This window comes from Sparus aurata, chromosome 12, assembly GCF_900880675.1.
Source record: "Sparus aurata chromosome 12, fSpaAur1.1, whole genome shotgun sequence".
NCBI lineage: Eukaryota > Metazoa > Chordata > Actinopteri > Spariformes > Sparidae > Sparus > Sparus aurata.
In genome coordinates, this window is record NC_044198.1 from 25,560,852 (window position 1) to 25,584,049 (window position 23,198).

At 40.3% G+C, this 23,198-nt stretch overlaps 1 protein-coding gene across 7 annotated transcripts; it reads right to left on the minus strand.

The window, feature by feature from the left end:
• Positions 1 to 823: 823 nt before the first annotated feature.
• On the minus strand, positions 824 to 22,991 carry scarb1 (scavenger receptor class B, member 1). 7 transcript variants are annotated; one of them, XM_030436557.1, is made up of 14 exons: positions 22,808 to 22,991; positions 18,240 to 18,400; positions 14,757 to 14,898; positions 14,472 to 14,675; positions 14,079 to 14,174; positions 13,875 to 13,990; positions 13,616 to 13,782; positions 12,943 to 13,061; positions 7,302 to 7,375; positions 7,081 to 7,132; positions 6,195 to 6,341; positions 4,439 to 4,489; positions 3,457 to 3,529; positions 824 to 2,599 (listed from the first exon to the last, which is right to left on the minus strand). In XM_030436557.1, the coding sequence occupies exons 1-14, from the start codon at positions 22,925 to 22,927 to the stop codon at positions 2,562 to 2,564; spliced, it is 1,560 nt and encodes a 519-aa protein (XP_030292417.1). In that variant the 5' UTR covers positions 22,928 to 22,991; the 3' UTR covers positions 824 to 2,561. The 7 variants fall into 7 exon arrangements, with proteins under 7 accessions (XP_030292417.1, XP_030292416.1, XP_030292419.1 ...); XM_030436556.1 differs by lacking the exon at positions 22,808 to 22,991 and adding an exon at positions 20,302 to 20,665; XM_030436559.1 differs by lacking the exon at positions 22,808 to 22,991 and adding an exon at positions 20,302 to 20,664 and having other exon boundaries at positions 824 to 1,773.
• Between the last annotated feature and the right edge of the window lie 207 nt (positions 22,992 to 23,198).

Below are 23,198 nucleotides of genomic sequence, written 5' to 3' on the forward strand. Positions count from 1 at the left end.
TTAATTTACGAGTAAAAAATAATTGAAAAGATGGATGAAATAAAAACATTTGTTATGTTTCTTGAGCTGTATATCATACTCTATCAAACTGTCCTTGTTGCCGTTTCTGTCCAGAGTACCAGTCGACAAGACGATCAATCAATCAATCAATCAATCAATCAATCAATCAATCAATCGTCAGTCTGTTTTCTTGCCTCAGTATGAATGTTTTGTGTTTTTAGAGCTTCTACCTGAAAGTTCCTGCATGAAATCCAGCGTGTTGTCAGGGAACAATATTCATCACAAGGCCTGAACATTTCAAGTCTCTCGCTTTTTTTTGTTCCAGTTATAATGTCAAGTTTCACCCGTTTGAGTTGCTTCACCTCACACTGTTACTTGTTGTGTTTTTTTGGGCAGATCTTCCGCTATAAAAGGTCTTTTTCTGCATCATTGGTCAGTTTATCTTGAATTTCTTCGCCCACCTCGAGTGTTTGGCCTGGTTTCCACCCTGAGAAGTGGTTTAGATGACACGACAAGCAGCCTTCTTTTGACAGGACGACCACCGATTACAGTCTCGTGTTCTCTATTTAGTAAATTCTGTGTTTGTGTTGGTGTTACTTTTCTATCTCTCAGGGAACTAAGCTTGATTGTTGATCTTCCAAATGGTCACTTTGTGTCTATTAGCGATCCAGTTTCTGTGCGAACTGCACATTTAGATCTTAGAGTAACAATCTGACTTCTCACATGTTCACTTACTTTTGACACTAAAACAATTTTTTGGGGTAGTCTGTTTGCTGTGAACATGCAAAAACAGAAGAAAGAAAAGAGACCACACGTTCATGAGTAGAATTTCAAACAAAGGCACATTTATTATTTTAAAAGTTTCTCTTCATTCATTCATTCACTCATTTACAACAAGGAGGAGGCGTTTGACACAAAACCGCATCGCTCACATCCATTTAAAGATATTCAGTCACACCTGTACAGAGGACAGTAGTGTACAAAGACGAGGGCGTTCGCTCTGCTCGACTCAGATCGTCAGAGGAGTGTTCGATCCTCGACAACAAATTCAGTTTCATCTCTGTGATCCTTTTAGTGCACGTGAAAACACGAGAGCTGAGACCCGCGCAGAAATGTTTCCCCTGAACGAAGGCACGTTGGTTTTTAAAAACACTGTACAGACAGAGAAAGTTCCCTTGTTGTCGATACAGAAACATTTCTTTAAAAAAAAAAAAAAAAAAAAAAAGCAGCCACCACGATGACCGTCTCCTGCTGCTCCTGATGATGGAGTGATAAAACTATAAAAATGTTTCAGATCAACGCTGATGATCTTCAAAACAACCGAGCAGAGCAACAGTGAGTCTGGAGAAGAGTGTGTTTTTTTTTTTTTACTTACAGTGGTTCAAAGTGACAGAGTGTCTTGACTCGCTCTGCCCGAAGAGACACGAAGAGTCTCAACCCTCAGCAGCCGCGACATTAACACATTTAACAAAGTGAACATGAGTCTTTGGCCGAGAGTTTCATCAACTTTTACAGTACAGCGAAATATGGCAAAGCTTCACCGGTGCGTCCAAAAATACACTGAGCAGAGCACCAAGTGACAGTGTTTCAGTTCAAGATGCTGGAATGATGCGAGGTCCACAAGTCCAGCTGTGTGTGTGTGTTCATGTACATATGTGTTTATATGTGTGTGTGTGTGTGTGTGTGTGTGTGTCAGTCCATGTCATCTTGAAGTAGAGGGTCTTTCTCTCCGGCTGAAGTGCTCGACGAGGCACCGCCGTCGCGTTTATTTCTCTGCGTCAGGACAGAAGAAAGAGGCCGTTACAAAGAGTTCAGAGGAAGAAAACAGGAGTTTATTTTTTAAATCCAGCATAAATATTCAGAGTGAGCATGAACGCAGCTGAACACTCAAGACCTTCAACCTTTAAAGCCATCAGTAGGGAGGCAGTCATAGCCTTTGTTTCCCGTTCAGCCCTGATTACGATCTGGTTTTTAAAGCATCCTATAGAAGTTTTACACATGTGAACATCGTATCCTGGTTTCAGAAACCCCAGAAGGGCTTATTGACTGCCACACCCCGGGACGGACCCCCATTCATGCAGGAAGCCCCCGCTGTGATGGAGATGCTAACCCCTGCCGTGCTGAACCGAGTCAAACCGGGTCAAGTCAAAGCCCCCGGGACGTTTCTGCACGTCAACACCTGATCAAAGTTTCGGATCATTCTCTGGTGGTGCAGAACTTTGTGACTGAGACGGCGATCGGAAATCATGACAACACCAAACCTGAATATTGTAAGACTCAAAACCACGACACTAAACGCTCATGTAAACACATTAAAGCTGCTGTAAGTGTTAGAGAGCTCTTTATTTTAACAGTCATCACTGATACAGTGCGTTCGGCCAGCATCCTCCTCATGAGGTGAAAGTGAAAAAAAAGTGAAAAAAAATAAATCTTCTGGTATCCCTGCCCACTTTTATCCAATCAGGGCAGGGCACTCCATAAAAGGGGCGGTCCCGTCTGCTCGGGGAACACAGATAGCAGGATCTTCCCTTTGCTTCCATCTGCGGATTACCGCTGCGAGTTCATGTGGCGACTCGGAGAGGAGGGAGGGGATCGCTAACTGCAAAACCAACAGCAAGTTAGCTAAAACGGCTTTAACTGGGAACATGTTGTTAATCCTTCCTGACATATGCTTAACTCAAGACAGTATAAAGACAATGTATTTAATGTTTTACCTCATCCAAGCAGTAACATGTTTCGATCAAGTCGTGACAGGGAAAACAAAACACTGTGATCAGTTTATTTACATCTGACACAGCGTCACAACTTTTTGGAATCAAGGAGGTTAATGTTTCAATCTACAATCCACAACACTGCAACATGTAAGTCGAGGTTCTTTTATGCTACAAAATAAAAGACTATCTTCCCTGATTTTATCGAAAACCATTTCTTTTTTTGTGGCTGAGTGCTCAGGATGAAACGAGGATACTTCTGTATTTTTTGTCAGACGGCAGCAGGGGGAACATAACACAAACTCCCGGGGTTAACATTCAACAACGATGCTATAAAACCGTGTCTGTCATCATCGTTTCCAAACATCCAAACATTAAGTTTCTGCCCTTTCAGACGTAAACACTGAAAACTAGAAAGATTTTTTCCCAGAAGTCAGTTTTCAGCAAACTAAAATGGTGATTACTTGTGTACAAAAGCCCCCAAATCTTTGTTTTAAGACCTAGAAAATAAAGAAAAGGACATAGAAATCCACATTTTCATTAAACACAGACACGTTTTAACAATTGTAACATGTTCTCACCGTGTTTTGGACCAACACACACACACACACACACACACACACACATAAACATGTGTTTGATTCATGCATGTTAAGCAGAACATCTAATTTTCCTGCTGCAGCTTGAACACAGGTGATCAAAAAGGTACGTGTGTACATGTGTATGCTTCTGTGCGCGCACCCACCTGAGTTATTCATGAAACTTTTGTCCTTTGTTTCATGGTCATGTGAACCTTTTATCTGCTCATTATGGGATGCCTAAAAGATGATGACCAAATTGTCTTTAAAAAAACGTCAGCCAATCAGAAAATACGGAAAGAAAGAAAACAGCTGCTGGTTTGATTCATTGTTGTTGCAGCAGCATCAGGGTTTAATTTGGAGAGAGTTGGATGTGCAGAGATATTAGAATTCATGCAAGGAGTCATCTTCTGCTCGTTATTGATCTGACCATGCAGTTAATTTGGAGGCCGTGCGATCGGTTAATTCAGAGTCTTCTCAGCGTCGTCATGCACAATTAAATGTGAAGGCTCGTTTGCCTCCACCGCACATCATGACAGGCTGATTATCAGAGAGCAAAACTTAATGAGACAGAAGTAGAGCTGAAATCTGAAATGTGCATTCCAGAAAATGTGCTTGAAATTGACCATTAAATGCAGAACTTCTGCTGCATCATGAGAGGAGTTTAATCATATAGATCATCTCTGAGGAGGATTGTGAAGCTTGTTCAGCTATTTGATTATTATAAAACATTGCATACAAGTGCAGCTGGAGTTGCAGTATTTAGAAAACTGAAATTATTAATGATTCTGGAGACATTTATGTGTATTTTTCAACTATTTTACAGCCCAAAGTCCAAGCTTACATAGTCATAATGCTTACTTGTCCATAGTTTTAGATCACAGCAGACAAATAGACTTGAATATTTACATCCAAGAAGCTTAAACTTGGGAATTTCTTCTGAAAATCTGATTAAACATGATCCACAGGTCGCTGCTGCTGCAGGACAAGAACTGGAAAAATTTAACGATTGTCATTCAATAAAAAAAAGAAAAGAATCCGACCCAAAAGTGGCAAGTTGAAAATCAGATAAGGATCAGAATGTTGGATTGAATTTCAGGATTTGGATGATTGAAACCAGATTGTTTAGGATCTAACAGTTTTACACACCGCAGGGTTGTCCACCCCCATCAAATGATTTCTGGGGCCGGGAACACGCTTCTGCAAACATAAAACATCAATTCAGACCGTCGTAAACCTGCCAGCGCTCGTCTCCAAAACCATTTCACTGAAATCTGCACCTTCAGTTCACCTAGGTCGACTTAACAGGCTGCCGACTGTTTTCATCTGATATATATCGCGTCGTAAAAACACGACAGCAGCATTTTTATGTTACACTCATTAACTCTAACTGGTCGGTAATATAACATCGAGTGTAACGTGTTTCGTAACGCGTCACATTTGGTTTATAGTCACAGTTTGTATTTGCTTTCCTGACAATAATTAGAAGGTTGATACATTTAAATCTGATGCTAAAACAAAAACGTTAGCTTAGAAAATACAAAACTAACTACAGAACAGAACCGCTGAAGCTAGGCTAACTTTTTTATTTATTTTGATTGTGTTGCCGTTTAATCCCTGAAGGATTCCTCTTACATTTAGTCTAAACTAAGCTAAGCTAAGCTATGCTATTCTATGTGTCCTCACTTTAGCCTGATATTTAACTTACAGACATCAGAAATTTGTGAGCACTTGCTGAGAGAGAAGAGAAAATTAATAAAACTGTGATGTCTGTATGCTAAACAAGAAGCCAGAACAAGAAGGCACTTAGCTTAGCATAGCATAGCATAGCATTTAGCTAAAACAAAAACATAGCCAACTTTAGCTTAGAAAATACAAAACTAACTACAGAACAGAACTGCTGAAGCTAGGCAAACTTTTTTCTTTAAATGTAAGAGGAAACCTTCAGGGATTAAACAGCAACACAATCAAAATAGTCTAAACTAAGCTAAGCTAAGCTAAGCTATGCTAACTGTCCTCACTTTAGCCTGATATTTAACCTACAGACATCAGAAATTTGTGAGCACTTGCTGAGAGAGAGAAGAGAAAATTAATAAAACTGTGATGTCTGTATGCTAAACAAGAAGGCAGTTAGCTTAGCATAGCATAGCATAAATATATGATACAAGGGGAAACACTGAGATGAGCTAACTGTCTCTTTGCAGTAGCTTCATATTGAGCGACGTACATGAGAGTAACTTTGAGCAAATCTTGCTGAGAGTTAGATAAGAAGATCGACACTAAACTGATGGCTGTTAGCTTAGCTTAGCATAAAGACTTGATGCAAGGGGAAAACAGTGAGCTAAGCTAAGCTAAGCTAACTGTATGTAGCGCACAGACACGAGAGGGGTATCGATCTTCTCGTCTGACTCTCGGTAAGAAAGTGCAAAAAAATTTAATACAACTTTATGAAAGATGTTAAAAAACATCCACAGTGCCGCCATAAAACTGTGATGTTGTAAATCCATACGTCTGCAGCTGATAACACAATATGAACAGGTGAGAGTCCAGAAGGTTCACCGTTACATCTGTGCTCAAACTTCTGCTGACTTACTCAAAAACAATCACCGTGTGATAGGACGACACAACACAGGATCTGTTGTTACTCACAGCACTACTGTGTGTTGTGTCACAGCTGAAGTCGATCATATTTCACAAGTCGCTAAAGATAAACAGCTAATGGAGGAGCTACGAGATGCGTTTATGAAGTCATGTTAGCATGTTATATAGATAATATAGGATACAGGATGTCAGCAGAGAGGCGGGAGGGACTGTGTGGAGACTCTCCTTCTCCTTTTTCTGTTTCCTTAAAGGGAGAACATGCGTTAACATGCTACATGCACTTATGAAGCCGTAGCAACCTTACCTTCTCTCTGCGCAACAATAGGGCGGCGATTACTACGGTCGCCAGGCCGAGGACGATGAAGCCGTACTGCATGAACTCCATCACAGTAGGAAGGATGACCAGGTTCGTGTGAAACGTCTTGAGGATCGGCCCGTCGATGTAGCCGCTCTGAGGAGGAAAAAACAAGGCGAACAATAAGAGTTATTATTAGGCAACCGTAAAGGTTTACACTACACAGTATTCATAAGTTGCAACTTTACAAAAAGCTGCTTATTAAATGGTTTATAAAGCATTTCATTGTTTGTTAACAGTGAAATATCTTTTCACTGAAGTTTAATTAACCATAAATCTACAGATTGTTAATATTTTCTGGTTTCTTTCCGCCTCTATGACAGCAAACTGAATATCTTTGGGTTGTGGACAAAGCAAAACATTTTAAAAAGTCATCTTGGGTTTAAACAGCTAATCAATTAATCAATAAAATAATCAACAGATTAACCAACAATCCAAATAAAAGTAATTTCATTCTGAATCGCCATCATAAAAGTTCTGTTTCAGTATTAGTTCTGGTTTCACAGCGAAACTGGACGTTGACAACTTGATTACCGTTAGAAGATGAACATGTGCAACATCTTATGTTCCTGTAATTACAAAATACTGAGTAATGTATGACTTCACTGGATTTGGACAGATGTTTTCATCTGGGGGCATCAAACTAGAAGCAGAACATTTCGTCTCTCGCAGACGCTGCCAGGCACAAAATGATCCGAACAATAATTACAGCACAGCGGGGGGGAAACAATGGCGACACACTGGTAGCGCCAGGAGGGTTTAATGTCAGTGTCAGAGTTCTGTCCAGTGTCAGGAGAACCGAAAATGCTTCCATGTGTGTGTGAGAGAGTCTTACCTCCTCGAACCAGATCATTGGCATCACCACCTCGGAAATCTGGCCAGTTTCTCTGCAAGGACAAGGACACTCGGCGTCAAACTCCAAGGTTGCAACATGAATGGTGAGAAAAGCAGGAAATATCCGCGAGACGTTCGTATTGAACAATGAACAGATATAAAAACACAATTCATGACAAACATCAACGGCTTGATAACAGTTCGGGGAATAACGTTTCTTACGTAATTCCTGACACTCTCTTCATGTAGAGGTTGAGCTGCAGGCGGATGGACACGTTCAGCGGGACACCTGTTAGCTGCAGGAGAAAAGAAAAGAAGTGTAAACAAAATCTCAGGCGGGGAATCAAAAGCCCTCGATGATCACTTTCTCCACAAGAACTGGAACAATTCAAATCTTTACGTGACGGTAAAAAAGAGAAAGATGTTCCTGTGTAACCAAATACAGCCAACAAAAGAAGGAAATCCTCGTGTTTTGAGGGATTCTGATCTTTACGAGAACGCCGATGACTGCCGTACGGATTTGGCGTCAGTCCATCCACCCAAGGACTCCACGACTAAACTGACACGGTCCAAAAATGTGAGAAAAAACTGTGAGAAAATATTCAGTTGTAACTTCTCCAGGCTCTGAATGATTTCTTTGACAGAGTGAGACTTCCTGTTGTGGTTGCAGCAGTTTACCGACTCCAAAAAACACGTAATCATCCCGTGTACATTTTCTTATCTATGATATTAAATTCTACTGTTTTATTGTTATTAAAAAGACACATATTTCCGATTTATCAGTTATGTACAATGCATGTCAGTAAGATTTAACGTTAATAGAGACTTTTCTTTTTGTTGAAGTGGAGAGATTTTGATTTTATTAGCCTGATTTTGAAGATTTATTCTGTTAGAAGAAAACAGGTGTGACTAATAATGACATTCATATTATAACTAAACATGTAATATTCTATATCATAGTTGTAATCCAATGATAATAACATTGAACTGAGTTAAATATTAAAGTATTAGTAACAGAAAAGCTGCTGGTAAACAGGACGTGAAATTTTCGGGAAGTAATTTTAATCAGAACAGAAAGATTTTCACTGAATGATTGTTTATTTAGTTTGTTTAGAGAAATGAAAACAAACTCTTTTTGTTTTCAGGACTGAATAAACAAACAGACTTTAAAGGACAACACACTGTTTTAATTTGTTTACATGTGGCGGACCCTGCCACCTGTCTAGCTTCACACAGCGTTCTGGGGACGTTACGTTCCTCTGAGATCAGCTCGTTTATTCAATAATGGAAAATATGAATATTTCTGAGTTTCTTCTCTGAAACTACACAGCGCCCCTTTAAGCAACATCTGTGGAGACTTGACGTCTTAATATCTGACAGATCAATAATTGAAAGCCGCTGTTTTAACGTGTTGCTTGAAGCTGCAGGAATTCGATTCTAGTGAAGACGTGCCAGATAATCAATTTATGTCCTTGGATCAGTCGACTGGAGCTTTTTGTCTCTGCTCACTGCTGCTGCCGCCTGGCGATGCACAGATCCTCTCAAACGAGGCTTCTTTTACGTGTCAAGCCAAGTTCAGCGGCGTCGTTAAGTCACTTTTTCAACCCGATATGGCGCAGATTCACCCACATTTCTAATTCTTAATAAAAACGCTGAATGATTCCTCCACAATTAACTGTTTAAGATTAAATCTAATGATAAAAGTAAACTGGAAACATAAAACAAACTAAGATGGGTCGCAACCTTAATTACTGTAAATTCGACAGATATTCAATACGTTGTTTCCTTAATCTGAACCAGAGAGAAAACACATTTTTGAGGTACCAATGGAGAGTTTGAAATCAGCGACTGCTCGACTAGAAATACACAACAAATTAGACGAGAACAGTTGAGTCCTTTTCTGGCAGGACAAATTCTGCAGCCCGGTCCAAACCTCCAGCTCACATCCAGCAGAGAGGAGTCACTTACACCGCGGGGAGTTCTCCAATTTGGGTTCACTCAGACGGCATTTCTGATAAATCTCTCTCTAATAAAGTCTTTGTTTCAGAAACAGACCTGCCATCTGCCTCACTCATGAATTCAACAAGCGGCTGCAACCTTGAATTATCGTAGAACATAAACTCTAAATGTACGGCTCACGGCTGTTCCTCTGTTGCAGCGCCGCCACACATAATGTTTCCTCAGCTGTCCGTCTGGACGTTCAGCTACACAAACACTGAACGATGATGTTTTAAAAACATCAGAGCCGGAAATCAAACATCCAGCGCTTAAAGCTGCAGGAAATGAAATGTCCTCGAGCCCCAGATGACACTTTGATCTGTCGACAGTCGGAGGAGGAACGAGGAGGATTTCACACCACAGAAATGTGCTCCGCTCGTTCATTTGGTAAGTGTCGACGATATGGTCGTGAGCAGGAATGTGGTTTTTAGAGAGAGTTAAGAGTTAGAGAGGGTTAATCTACGTTTTGCAAACAGGAAAATGCAGGTATTATGGGGGTTTAGTGGTAGTTTACATATTTATGACATCAAAAATGTAGAAGAGCGTCACTAAAACAAATTAAACGAAGTATAAAAGGAGATTAGATTAAATGTTTACAGCGATTAAGACCTCGCAAGTTCATATTCAAAACGATTTAATGACTTTAAATGTAGAATATCATCTCCTATAATTTCCCCTCTCGAAGCTCCTTTTTCTCCTCCTCACCCGCGTCCAAAAAACCACTATAGCCGCCCCTTATAAAACACACTGACTCACATATTAAAATCATTCCCGGTTTGACACATCTGTATGATTTCAGCCAGCTGGATCGAAGAACTCAGCGCCTGGTTTTCTTGATTTTCCCTCATGCTGAGCTGACAAGTTCGGCATTTACGATCGAGCCATTTCTTTTTTATTTTCTGCTACATTGTCATACAGACAGTGGCCAGATATTTGCAAACACTCAGTAGAAACATTTGCAGTGCAGTCATACATGAAGATCACAGTTTGTCCATAACACACATTTCAGAGCTCTGTTCTCGACATGTTGCTTTGATAAAAAGTTAATACAGGATGAAGTCAGGAGGATAAAGCCGGAGGAGAAGTCGCTCTTTAAGCAAAAATGTGAAACATTCACTGGTTTTGTTGATTTTCTTTGTCATTTATGATATTAAAGGGATATTCCGTTGTAAGTTTAATCCATGGTCTAAATCACAGTGAAACTGTGTTAGACTCCCTCTCGAGAGATCAAGTTAGCAGACTGCTAATTTACGGAGTTTAATCAACCTCAGAAACGACCGCACGACAACAATACACTGCAGTAAATGGATCCAAATATAAACCGCCACCAAAAAGCCACAAATAATGCTCAGAACAGCACCAAACTTCAGCAACAGTACAAATAGGGTCTCAGCACATAGTCCGGGGCATCTAACCTCCGCTAGCTTAGCTGGATTTCTACTGAAAAGCTGACTAAATTTACCACTCTTCTGCAGCAGCTTCCTGTTGACGGGAAGTCCCGACAAGTCGATTACCGAGTGCAGTAGAGTTCCGCGGCTCATGGATGAAAATGTATGATTATGACTCCATGGAAAAGCAGTCAAAGTTCATATGTGTCTTACCTGCCAGTTTATAACAGTTATTATCGAGAGCGGACAGGGAAAAGAACGGAATTGAGCATTTCTAACCGCACTCGGTAATCGTCACGTCGGGACTTCCCCGACCCGGAAGCTGATGGAGGAGAGTTGAAATCTGTTTTTAGCTTCCCAATAGAAATCCAGCTAAGCTAGCGGAGGTTAGATGCCCCGGACTATGTGCTGAGACCCTATTTGTACTGTTGCTGAAGTTTGGTGCTGTTCTGAGCATTATTTGTGGCTTTTTGGTGGCGGTTTATATTTGGATCCATTTACTGCAGTGTATTGTTGTCGTGCGGTCGTTTCTGAGGTTGATAAAACTCCGTAAATTAGCGGTCTGCTAACTTGATCTCTCGAGAGGGAGTCTAACACAGTTTCACGGTGATTTAGAACATGGATTAAACTTACACCGGAATATCCCTTTAAATGAAGAGTCTCTGGGGTTTTCGACCGCTGGTTGGACAAAAGAAGCGATCTGAAGACGTCACTTTGGGCTCCGGGGGAAATTGCGATGAGCGTTTTTCACAATCCACAATCTTTTATTTTCTATCGTTGGAAATTCGACTGATTCCACCAGCTGTTAACACCTCGTATTTGGAACGATAATATATGGACACATGGCTCGCTCATATTGCACATTGCACATCAGATCAAACCCTTCAATTATTAACTTGTTATCAATCTTGAATTCTAGGACTCTAACGGCCGCTGTTCTCTCATTACTAGGAAACGGCGCGCCTGAGCTTTAATCGGGGCACGAAAACTGTTCAGTTATCAAACGTGATCTTTTATTGGAGCAATAGAAAGTTTTCTAACTACCCTCAGCACACAAACAACCGCAATTACAGAGCAATAGCCCAATTTCCAATTACCTTATCACAACGTGGATTACAGCCAATTACACTGCTGATGAGGTTTACACAAGCAGGGTTGCATAAGGAAGTGGAAACAAGGTGAATCATGGGAGTGTTACATCAAACTTATCTCTCCCTGACATTCTCATCAGCGCACTTTTATCGTTATTGCACGGCAATAAAATCAGACCTCATCGAGTTCACTGTGGTGCGTTTCAGGGACATTTATGTAAAAATGCCTCAGCAACACAGTTTATCTAGATTATCAGTTAGCAGTAGGTCAACACCAACAAGTCGGACGATAATCGTTATCAGCTCGACTCGCTGATAACTTCTAAACTTAACGATGATAATCAAATATTGTGCGAACTGGCGAGTCTTATCCTCGCTGAAATCTTATCAGGGACAGATTAGACTTGTACTCAGTCGTCAGTCCGTCTTTGCATTTACTTCTCGCTATTTTTGTACCAAACAAGGATCTTCCTCCACGTCTGGAGAATATGATTTGAAGGCTGGGGGCGTTTCTGTAGAACCACAACGCTTCATTTAACGGAAGTAAGGCGTCAAAGTTATCGATCTAGCTTCTCAAATTTGAGAAATTGGTTTTCAATTTCTGATAAATTAATTCAGAGGCAGTATCGGCGATATGACCTACCAAGGGAGACGATGAAGATGTCGGGTTTATTGTCCTTTTCAGAGATCCTTTATTGATTTATCTAGGAGGACGGTTTACTCAAGACGATTTGAGAAGCTGAATCAGTGAATATTATTTGAACTTGTCCAACACAAACCTGCAAAAAGCCACCAGGATAAAGTCGAGCTGTTGTTGTAAAATACTCCTATTGTTACGAAGAAGTAAACTGTCAGAGCAACAATCCAATCATGGACTTGGAGAGTCATCAAAACATGTTAAAAAGATCTCATACAAGTGTTTACTGGATGCAGCCCTCCGCCCACAGGTGACCTGAGATTTTTCCGACCAATATTCCAAAAAGATAAAATCTCACACCTGACCATGACGCACAATACAAAGTGTGCAGGTCCCTGATATGTAATCAGTCCACATCTGCTCGACACGGTGACACGAGGCCTCAAGGACGCCGACAACAGCCCCACTAAAGCAATCTGATGTCACCTGATGACTTTTCTTGTTTCTGATACTGTGAAAATACGATGCGTGGTGTGGATCATTAAACACGTGTTCTCATCCTGTGTCGCTGCGTTAACTCTTGTATAAGCTCGTCTTCCTGTCAGGACATCGCAAGGTGTCGGTTCTGCTCAACTATGATTCACTGCACCGCTTAAAACCATCGACTGCCACGCCCGACGCCTTCATCAGGTTTAACAACAAGGAAACACACTCAGACTTCTGCGGCTCAGTATTCTGTGTGCACTCACTGGATGGATGTCGATGAAGAGGCCGTGTTCATCCTCATTCGGATGAAGACCCTGCACGTAGTCCAGCAGCACGGGATCGGCATTATAGAAGTGAGGATGGGAGATGAAGCACGGAGAGTCTGAGAAAGAGACGAGAAATGGTGAAAAAGCAGTTTTTCAGGGTTCTCCCCCAGCAACATGTTGCTAATAATAAGCTGAAAAGTCACAAAGAAAGAAAGAACTTAATGTTTAACATGTGCCGAATTTACCAGTAGGCTGAAATAATGAAGAATCTGTCATAATAAGCCTTTCACAAAGTTTGTAAAGTATCTTTTGACTCAAAAACTCACAAAATTGAGCAATTTTTTAAGGGAGTCTGGGGAAATTATCCAACTGCTCAGCACCACAAGCTGTGACTGACCTCCCGTGCTGCGAATTCTTACAGATATTGCATCATAAGTACGAATAGTTTAACAAGTCCGTAATTGACCGGGCTGAGATGTTGGAGAAGTTTGAAGTTCATCCTTTTGTTGCACATAAAATAGATTAAATCACCCAACAGTTTATACAAATGTTCAACAAAAGCTTCGTGAGATAAATCTGAAGGGTTACAAGGTTGCAGGACATCAATTTTCAAACCTCCAATCAATCAGGAACCACAAAGTATTAAAAAAAAGAGTTAATGTTGACTCACCGTGTCTGCAGGAGCTGACGTTCAGCAGACCGGACTGTCTGCAGGGGCAGAAGCCTTCGTTGGGGGCGTAGTCTGACCCGTTGGCAAACAGCGTCTTGGGCGCAACAAATCGGTACAGAGGGATGCCGTTCATCACGCCGTCACGCTGGTAAACGAGCTCCATAGATCTGAGAAACAAAACACGAGGAGAAGGTTTTACACTGCGAGTATACGAGAAGAACTGAGAGGAAACTGAGGAGGAGCGGAAAGGACTTTTCACCTGCAGGCGTCGGGACTGTAGAAAGGTAAAGTGCTCTCTCTGGTCATGAAGGGAGGCCACATCTGTCCAGCTGTTCCGTTGATCGCGTTACACTCGGGGGTGCGCCAGTAGCTCAGCTGTTAACACAGAAGACAGTCAGGTGGTTAAATAAAATACACACATGAGCATTGAAACAAACCGGCAGGCGTCTCGTCGGCGTCTCACCTCTGTCAGGCCGTTCCACGAGTCGACTTTGTGGACGTTCCTGATGTCGTCTTTGCCGGTGTTGATGGTGAACAGGCCGGTGTTGGAGTTGTTGAACTAAATAAAGACACAATCGTTAAACTTTATCTGCGTGAGCTTATTAACCCCGGACCGAACAGGTGTGAATTGCTGTGTGATGCTTGTTTTCTGTTCTTTAAGTCCCCCAGTTTAACTTGAGGTTAACTGTCACGAGAGATCAATAAACTCCACAGAATATCATCATTCTGAAGCGTGAATATACTACATCCTTCAAACACTATTCACATATGTCTCTACTCTCCATGCTGTCCTTTGTGGCCCGCAGGACATAAAACTGGACTCCTGTGAGCATCATAAATCCATTTAACTACTCACTTCAGAAAAGAGGCCGAACTTTCCGCTGGTGGGCAGCATGCCGGGCAAGTATTTATTGAGGAAATCCACCAGTCCGCTCTCATAACCCCACATCAGCTCCTCTACTGTCTTGTTCAGGAAGGGCCCCTCTTTGAAAGTCTTGAAGGTGGCACTGATCAGTAAACGTATAGGGTAGGGTAGCTTCTCCAACATCACTGCCGCACCCTGGAAACAAAGACAGAACTGAAAGGACTGCGAGTGAATTCAGTGGACGGGTGTTCAGCCGGGGGAGAATAAAAGTCTTACCAGCACCAGCATGTTGGGAATCATGACAACGTCAGACTCGTTCCCTACAGACATGCTCGGCTCAAAGTGGTATTGTCTGTATTCCTTGTAGGACACGGTGAAGTTGGGATGAAACGTGATGTTGTCCTTCTGGATGCGCTTCCTGGAAAAAACGAAAAGAGACAAGCGTTCAAACGTGTTCTTGTCCTGTTCTTACCGAGGCACGATGGCAACCGAGCCTCCGCACACCGATCAAACACAGCTCTGTTTGCAAAGCTTTCAAACTTCATATCTGCAGGGCTTTATCACTGCACTGCAAATATGAAGAAAAGACGGCAACGACCTGAGGAGATTAGATAAGAGCCAAGAGAAAAGCTGTCTTCACATAAAATGTGTGGACATTATTTAACCTCTGAACCGTCAGAACGTCAGAAACTCTCATGATAAAGGACTCATGACAACAGTGAATGTATCTGATATCTTCTCCCTCTATTAAACTATCAATGAGTCACACTGTTGAACCTGGTGAAATGTTCCTTTAATTACCACAAACACACGATGTAGTTGCACCAGATGTAAATCAGCCTACAGCTGAATAAAATGCTAATTTCCTCTTGTTTGTTTTGTGTGATTAAAAACAATATTGAGCAGCCGTTGTAGGAAATGACTGTTAATGAAACTAAACATCTTGGAGGTGTTTTTAAAAAAGATCGACTTCTTCAGTAGGAACTAACGGGTTCGGAGCTGGTGGCCGCAGACAGGAAGTCCCAGAGTAACGAGAGGCGGATTAACGCATTGTTAGTTTTGGTCTTTCTGTGGGATCAGTTCATAATTACAGAAAATACAGAACAGCAGCAGCCTTATCTTGTAAATATGAGCTTTTACATGTACTGTTCTTGATCAGATTTGTAAAAAATACCTTCACCCTTCATGTGCAAATCACTTGTGAAAGTCTGAAACCCCGAAACGATATCAGACGAGGAGAATTCTGCATCGCGGTTTTGCTGTGAAGCTCCAGAAATGTTTTACGGACAACGAAACTTCACCTGACTTTCCATCAGCACGGAGGGAGGAGATGATGACTGGATTTACATTTTTAAGAGTCTGGCTTTGTTACAGGTTTCAGACTTTAATAAGCGATTGCACAAGAAAGGTGAAGGTCTCTTAACAAGGCTGTACTTGTGTGTATTTTTGAAACTTTTTATTTGACGGTTTTCTTTTGTTTTCACACACGTTCCAAATAAAAAAATCAGGGTTCTCCCCAGACTGTGGAATAATGGCACTGCGCCGCTATACTCATTTTCAAATTAAGGGTGTTTATTTCCCATTTTCCCTGATGATTTTTGCTCCCCATGAGGTCTCGCGGAGTGGCCTCATCTCGCTATGTTTTACTTGGTACTTAAAACAGTCAACATGCCATGTATTGTGCAATAAATAACATTCTATTCTATCAAAAGAAGAACTTGGTGTTGGACATTTTCTTTGATGAATAAGATGTCTCTATACTAGGGCTGGGTATCACCAGGTACCTTGCGATACGATACTATCACGATATTTTGCCCACGATAACGATAATATCACGATACAGCGATTCTGCGATAATCGATATATTGCAAGGAATTTCACCCACGATACATCACGATATCTGTGTGACTGAAGAAATTCAATTTATTGACTGCACTGAATCCATTTCACAGGAATTACAAAACATTGTCAATCAATTTCACATGAATGACAGCCAAGTAAACAAAGAGTATATTGCACAGTGTCTCTTCTTAACACACACACTGACTACAACAACTCATTAAATATCTATATGTGTGGGTTTCAGAGCTACTTAAACCATTTTTTTAAGATGTTATTTGGTTGTATACCTATGTTTGAATAAAGAAAAAGCTGTCCTCCGAAGAGGGGTGGTGGGCCAAAAAAAAAAAATATTTTTTATTTTTTTTTTTTTACATTTTTAAATATCGATATTTGGCACCAGTGTATCGATAACGTACCTCAAGACGAAATATCGCGATATATCATAGTATCGATATTTTGGCACACCCCTACTCTATAAGTGGTATATTTAGAGAAGACTGAAGGCTGAAGTTGCAGGAAATGACCTCCATTGGTACTTAAAACAGTCAACATGCTAAAGCTTCCTCCCCCGGCGTTTTTACATTTTAAAACAGCACCACTAAACTACAAATTCCTGGGGAGAACCCTGAAAATATATTATCCCACTGATCTGAAACAGAACATGTAAAAGCTTATATTTGGGAAATTGAAATGAGCTATTTCAGCTATCTGAAGCTGTTTCGGCAACATTTTTCTTTTTTAATCTTCAAGCTTTTTAAGTTAAAATCTTCAGTGTAGCTGCTAAGATAAAGGCATTAACACGCACAAGGGCTGGAGCCAAATATATGACTAGTCGTGTATTTGTTGTGTTCTTTTGGAGCACTGATATTCCTATTTTTGCTTCTTTCCCCAAATGTAGGCTATATTAATAAAGGCGAACGGCAAAATAGCAATTAGAAACAGCAAAACTGTCGGATCCATCTCAGAGAGAAATGTCTGGCTAAGACCTTCACACGTCACGCTCGGCACGCCCTCGTTCCCAAACCGACGCTTTGAGTATTTCACCTTTTATTACCACCGAAGCTCCAGAGCCCAAAAAATCCTAAACGCGACGGCACTAGGACGAGCTCAGCCATGTGTTGCCGTGCGAGCTGCATGGAGCTATTTTAAGGGTTTAGTTCAGGGTTTGTTTCCCTTTTTTTTTATTTTTTTTTAAATCCCACCTTCATCAGTTGTTGAGGAGAATGCTGCAACACCGTGAAGCTCAGGAAAAAAATCTTGTGGACTACGAAACTTTCATTTTATGGTGAACTTTTCTTTAAGATCTCTTTTCCTAAACTTCGCTCCGTGGTCACGGATAGTGATGAGTACGCAAGAAAACCAGAGTTATGAAATCTTTGTCTCCATCCACATCACCTTGCAAAAAAAAAGATTCTAGGTCAACATATGGCGAGGGAGGTTTTTTTTTTGGTTTTTCTAAGAGGGAAGAAACAGAATGTACAGCTTCAGTCCACCACGACTGACCCTCGTTCAACATATACAATAGTTACATAACATTGTTTGGGATGCTGCCCAGTAGTCCACAGTGTGTAAGTTGACCCACATATTGTGTATTTGGCACATAGTGTTCCCAAAACTGAGCCAATCAGACACACAGACACGGCTTTACCTCACTTAATAAGAACCTTATGGCCAGAGCGGATACATTTAAAGAGGTACGATAAAGAAAAAGGGTGTGAAGTGTGGGGAGAAACATTTTTACACTTTTCAGACTACCGTAATTTTGCTATTTGACAAAAACAAAAGTGAGCGCAGAGACAATTAGCTGATCTTGCGACATCTTTACAGGCTGCAGGACAAAGTGTACTGATACTGTGCTGCACGTGTGAGATAGGAAACAATCGGTGCATCAGATGTTCTTTTATCTAAATTGAGTACCTGTACACGTAAGGCCCCCTCTGCTCCACCATCGGCTTCTCGCCGCTCAGGATCTCCTTCGGGTTCAGGATGTGGAAGAAGTAGACGGACATGAAGAAGGGCACCGGGACGTCCTTCCACATGGTGTACGACATCTCATTCTTGGGGTCGATTACGGTGTTCTGACGAGACAGAGACGTTATTTTCATTATAGATTTTCTTTTATAATATCCCAGATGTTCTTAAAAACCCAAAAGGATTTGACGTATACTGGAAATATTTCTGCTTAAAAAGAAATAATCATCTCGGCTCTGTCATGATTAAATCTACAGGAACACACTTACGTCATGCAGACAGTTATATTCCCAATGAGATAATATGTATATTACATTTTACTGCGCTGTAGCCAACGTACGCATATTACATAATCGTATCACAGAGTACCAGTCTATAAGAACAAGGTACAGACACTGACACTTTTATTTCCAAGTTGATTTCTTCTTCTTCTTCTTCTTTCTCAGCATCATGTCTGTTCAAATCTACATCTTTTAGCATCTTATAACTACAATTTATGTGATTTTTACTGAATCAAATGATTGCTTGTGTCAGAAAATAGTGATAAATGTCCATCACACATTTCCAGAGTCCAGAGTTACATCTTCAAACTGCTTCTTTCGAGCCCAAAACTCAACTTTTTTTTTGTAGATTTTCTGTCGTTTGGCAAATTAATAAATGTTGCAGCTCTAAATTTGACAAAAGGCGGAGATGGAATGTAACCAAGTACATTTACTAAAGTCCTGTACTTTAAGGTTTTTGTACTTCACTTGAGTATTTCTATTTTCTGCTACTTTATACTTCCACTTCACTACATTTCAGAGGCAAACATTTTGATTTTATTTTGCATTTAATGCTGCATCAGAGCCACAGTTAACTTTATACTTTAACTTTATTTACTTTATAGCATCAGCAACCTGATAAAAAAAAAAAAGAAAATTGATTCCACTTGTCACGAAAATACTGAATATTGATCTCATAAGTGAATAATACCTGTAAATATATGTGTAATTTACTTATACTTGTACTTTTGATACTTTTAAGACTTTTACTGAAGTTTTTAAGGGTCAGTGGTTTAAAATGTGACATTTCAATATGCAGACACACCCTAGAATGAGCATTTTCCTAATTTAAGTGATGCCAGTAACAATTTATGAGAACGCTGTCTCACAGATGTAATTATTTTCTTACATATCAGCAGAACTGAGACTACTGATCCTGCACACTCTGCCTCTCCTGCAAGTGTTTAACAACTATAACTCATCGAAAGTAAAACTTAAAGCTGAATGAATCCGACGTTTACAAGCGCATTAACATGACACATATATTTTGCATGCATACACACAATACACACACATTGTTTACACGCATGCATCCAGTTTTCTTGGCTTTTTAAACCTTTCACATGTCACATCGGAGAACTTTGCCTCACTTTGACATTCTGCCAAGTCAGCTTACCTCATGAGGAAGCTGTTGCAGCGAACTTCACAGAAAAGAAAATCTCTTACCTGACCACAGACAGATTAGATAAGACGTAAAATAAAATCTGTCTTAACACCGGGCATGAATCTGACCCCATAGATTTCTTTTATAACTTACTTTTCTCACTCAGGATGAATGAATCCTACTATAAAGCACTCCACTGCATTAAACTGGAACCACTTGAGGCTATCTATATTCTAATATTATCTTTTTATCATTTGCATTTCTTATCTTTTATACTGGAAGCCTAAGGAGCACGCCACACTGCATTTTTAGTCCCTTCAATCAACTGGTTGTACAGAACTAGGTTTAAAAAATACACATTTTTACTATTTTTTAGGTTTTCTTTGCCTGTATTCGTTTTTTATATATTTTATTGATTAACCACATGTTCCTGTGCAGCCCTTTGACACTTCGGCTCTGATTAGAGGCGACACATTAAAGGCACATTAGACACATTAGTCACATTAGAGGCGACACACACTTGACCCAGCACATCGAAAGCCGGTGTTTACATGCTAAATATCCGCGTTTGCGGGCTGCTTACCTTCACTATCTGGTCGTCGATGATTATCGGTCCCACAAAGGTCAGAACCGTCCCGAAAAAGACGGTCAGGGCACCGACAACTATGAAACCTACAGCGACTTTGGCTTTATTGACTGCCATGTCTGTTTATTGACAGCTGACTGACGCTGTTAGCTTGTTTATGTTTTCGAAGCTGAGCGGCTAAACAGAGTTAGCTTCCTGTGAACGACCACAGTTCTGCCTCGGTTCTGAACACGGTCCGGTTCACTGACAGTCTGCACTCCTACCGGCTTTTTAATGCCCCTGATCGATGTTGTTGATCTGCTGCGATTGTCTCTGTTTTTATACTCTGCTGGTCACGCCTCCGCTGCGCCGAGGATTCTGGGAAGTGTGGTCTCCGCTCATTCTGCTGACTACAGCAGCTCTCATAATGGCATTTATATAGGAACAACTCAGATTTACTTAAAGGGGCATTATGTAGTTTTTTATCAGAAGAGAAAGATCTTCACTTATTTATGTTTAACAGACTAAATAAACAAACTATTTGTTTTTATGACTCAATAAACTGAGTGAAAGTGCTTCACATGCCCTTAATCCTCATCATATATGGAACTAATTGATTTTATGTGATTTAGAAAAGTATTTGAAGGCAACTAAACCAATTTATCTCACTATTTGCCACTTAAAACGAAGATTTTTAAAGATGCACTACGTAGTTTAGGGAAAAAATGTAGTCAAAACAGAAAAATCTTCACTGACGGATTTTTTAAAAATGTCTACACAAACTAAATAAACAAACTCTCTTTGTTTTCATAATTGAATAAACTGAATGAACTAACTGACCTTCAGGGACAATACAAATCATACTGTTTAACTTTGTTTATATGTAGCGGACCCTGCCACCTCTCCAGCTTCAAACAGTGTTCTGGGAACTTCATTTCCTCTGAGAGCAGCTTGTTGATTCACTTTCGGGGGGAAAAAAGTTCCTCTGAGTTTGTATTATTACCTCATTGAAATTGTAAACATTAGAATTCTGAGTCTGAATTTCTTCTCCAGAGCTACACTAACTGTGAAAATACTCCATTACAATTCAAAAGAATACAGAGTAGAATATATCTAAAGATTGGAAAGTAAAAGTATTCACTCTGCCGTAAAATGTTAATTATTAGCAGCTTTTCACTGTTGGAGCCTCTGGGGGATGAGTTTGATCTCCTGCCTCAGTGACCGTGTAATCTATAAGTGGTGTCCCACCTCAGGATGGGGCCCCTCCAAGGGGTCGCCAGATAAATCTGAGGGGTCGTCAGAAGATTTATGAGAGCGGAAAGAAGAAAAGTACTGCGACTGATATTCTGTTTACTTTTGCTTGATCTTTTCTCTTTCTTTCTTTCTTTCTTTTGTTTCTCTGTTTCTTTGTTTTCATTGTTTTCTTTGTTTCTTTCTTTGTTTCTTTTTCTTTTTTGTCTCTTTCCTTGTAACATTGTTAAGGATTAAATAACCCCATGAGTCCTTTTACGTCACATACATATATTTCAATACTTACTTATTTTCTGCAAACACTTACTTTTACTGCAGCTTCAGTACTTATAGTGGATTATTTATATATCTTTTGCCACTTTTATTAGAAAAAGATGTACTTTTGGCCTAAAACAGCCGATAAATGGGAACAAACTCATTTTATAACAGCTAATATTAGAAAATTACTATATTATCAATATCAACCACATCATAACAAGTCAGGTGGCCTTGAAGCTCATATGTTCATGTTGACAATTAATCATTAATAAATTATCTCGTTCATGATGTAAACATGCCACCATAATAGTGTTATTACATAACTTAACATAACGTATTACATAACCAACATGCCACAACATAACATAACTTTTTAATGCATGGAGCAGAAATAAAAAAAGATACCTTGAGGTTACCATGAGCTTAATTTAGTTGTGGAATCTATTTATCTATTGAACAGGCAGCTTTATTTATATCATTTTGGTCTTATCATGCTTTTATATAATGCAGAATAAATATGAGGACAGAAAATAAACGCATAAAACGAGACAAAATAGAAATAAAGTCAGAGCAAAGAGTGAAAAGGGCAGAAAAAGTCGTCCACATTTGGCTTTACGTTGTTTTTAACGCCTTACAGTCACCAGCTCTACATCTGCAGGAGGCTATAAGTGAAACAGATGTGATGCTATAGGATGAAACATTAACAACAGCAAAGATTAACCAGCCTTGTGTATGTAAATGAGAGCCACAGTCCGACACAACAAGCCTGAATGTGTCTGTCAGTGTGCAGCAGTCTGCAGAGGACGTTGAGCTGCACACATTATATTTCATTTTAGACTTACAGATGCAAAAAGATGCAACAAAAAGTTTAATATATATTTTTCTAATAGTATTCAAAGCAAAATAAATTAAAAAAGGCAAATATAAGATTCCTTTATTGACCAAAAAGTGGAATTAAGTAGGACATATGCAGCAATGACCTTATTTTCCTGATTTAAAAGTATTAAACACGTACCTTGATGATCTGCTCCGTCATTATCGCAGGTCCCACAAACAGAAACACTGCTCCACAGATCACCGACAGCACTCCGGCCACTATAAACACGATGGCTACTATGCTTTTATTCACAGCCATGGTTTGCAAAATACAACTACTTTTCCAGAAGTCTGAAGTGATGGTGGTTCTAAAGTCCAGTCCTGAGCGGTGATGGACCAGAAGAGGCTGCAGTCAGGAGGGGAAGGCTGTTTATACCCCGCCTGCCCTCCCCAGGGTGAGGGGCGGGCCGCAGGGACACATCCTCCGACCCCTCAGCCCCAAATTAATGTTAATTCATAACACAGTCACGTTGCAGTCAGATGATCAGCACTGATCACTACACTGCTGTTCAGAAATTAACATTTAAGAG

Coding starts and splice junctions, on each gene's coding strand:
- scarb1 (XM_030436557.1), bottom strand. CDS start 22,927: ATGGCTGTGAATAAAAGCATAGTAGCCATCGTGTTTATAGTGGCCGGA. Junction 14,175..14,471: donor AGTTCGGCCTCTTTTCTGAA/GTGAGTAGTTAA, acceptor GTCTTTATTTAG/TTCAACAACTCCAACACCGG. Junction 6,342..7,080: donor CAATGATCTGGTTCGAGGAG/GTAAGACTCTCT, acceptor TTTCCTCCTCAG/AGCGGCTACATCGACGGGCC.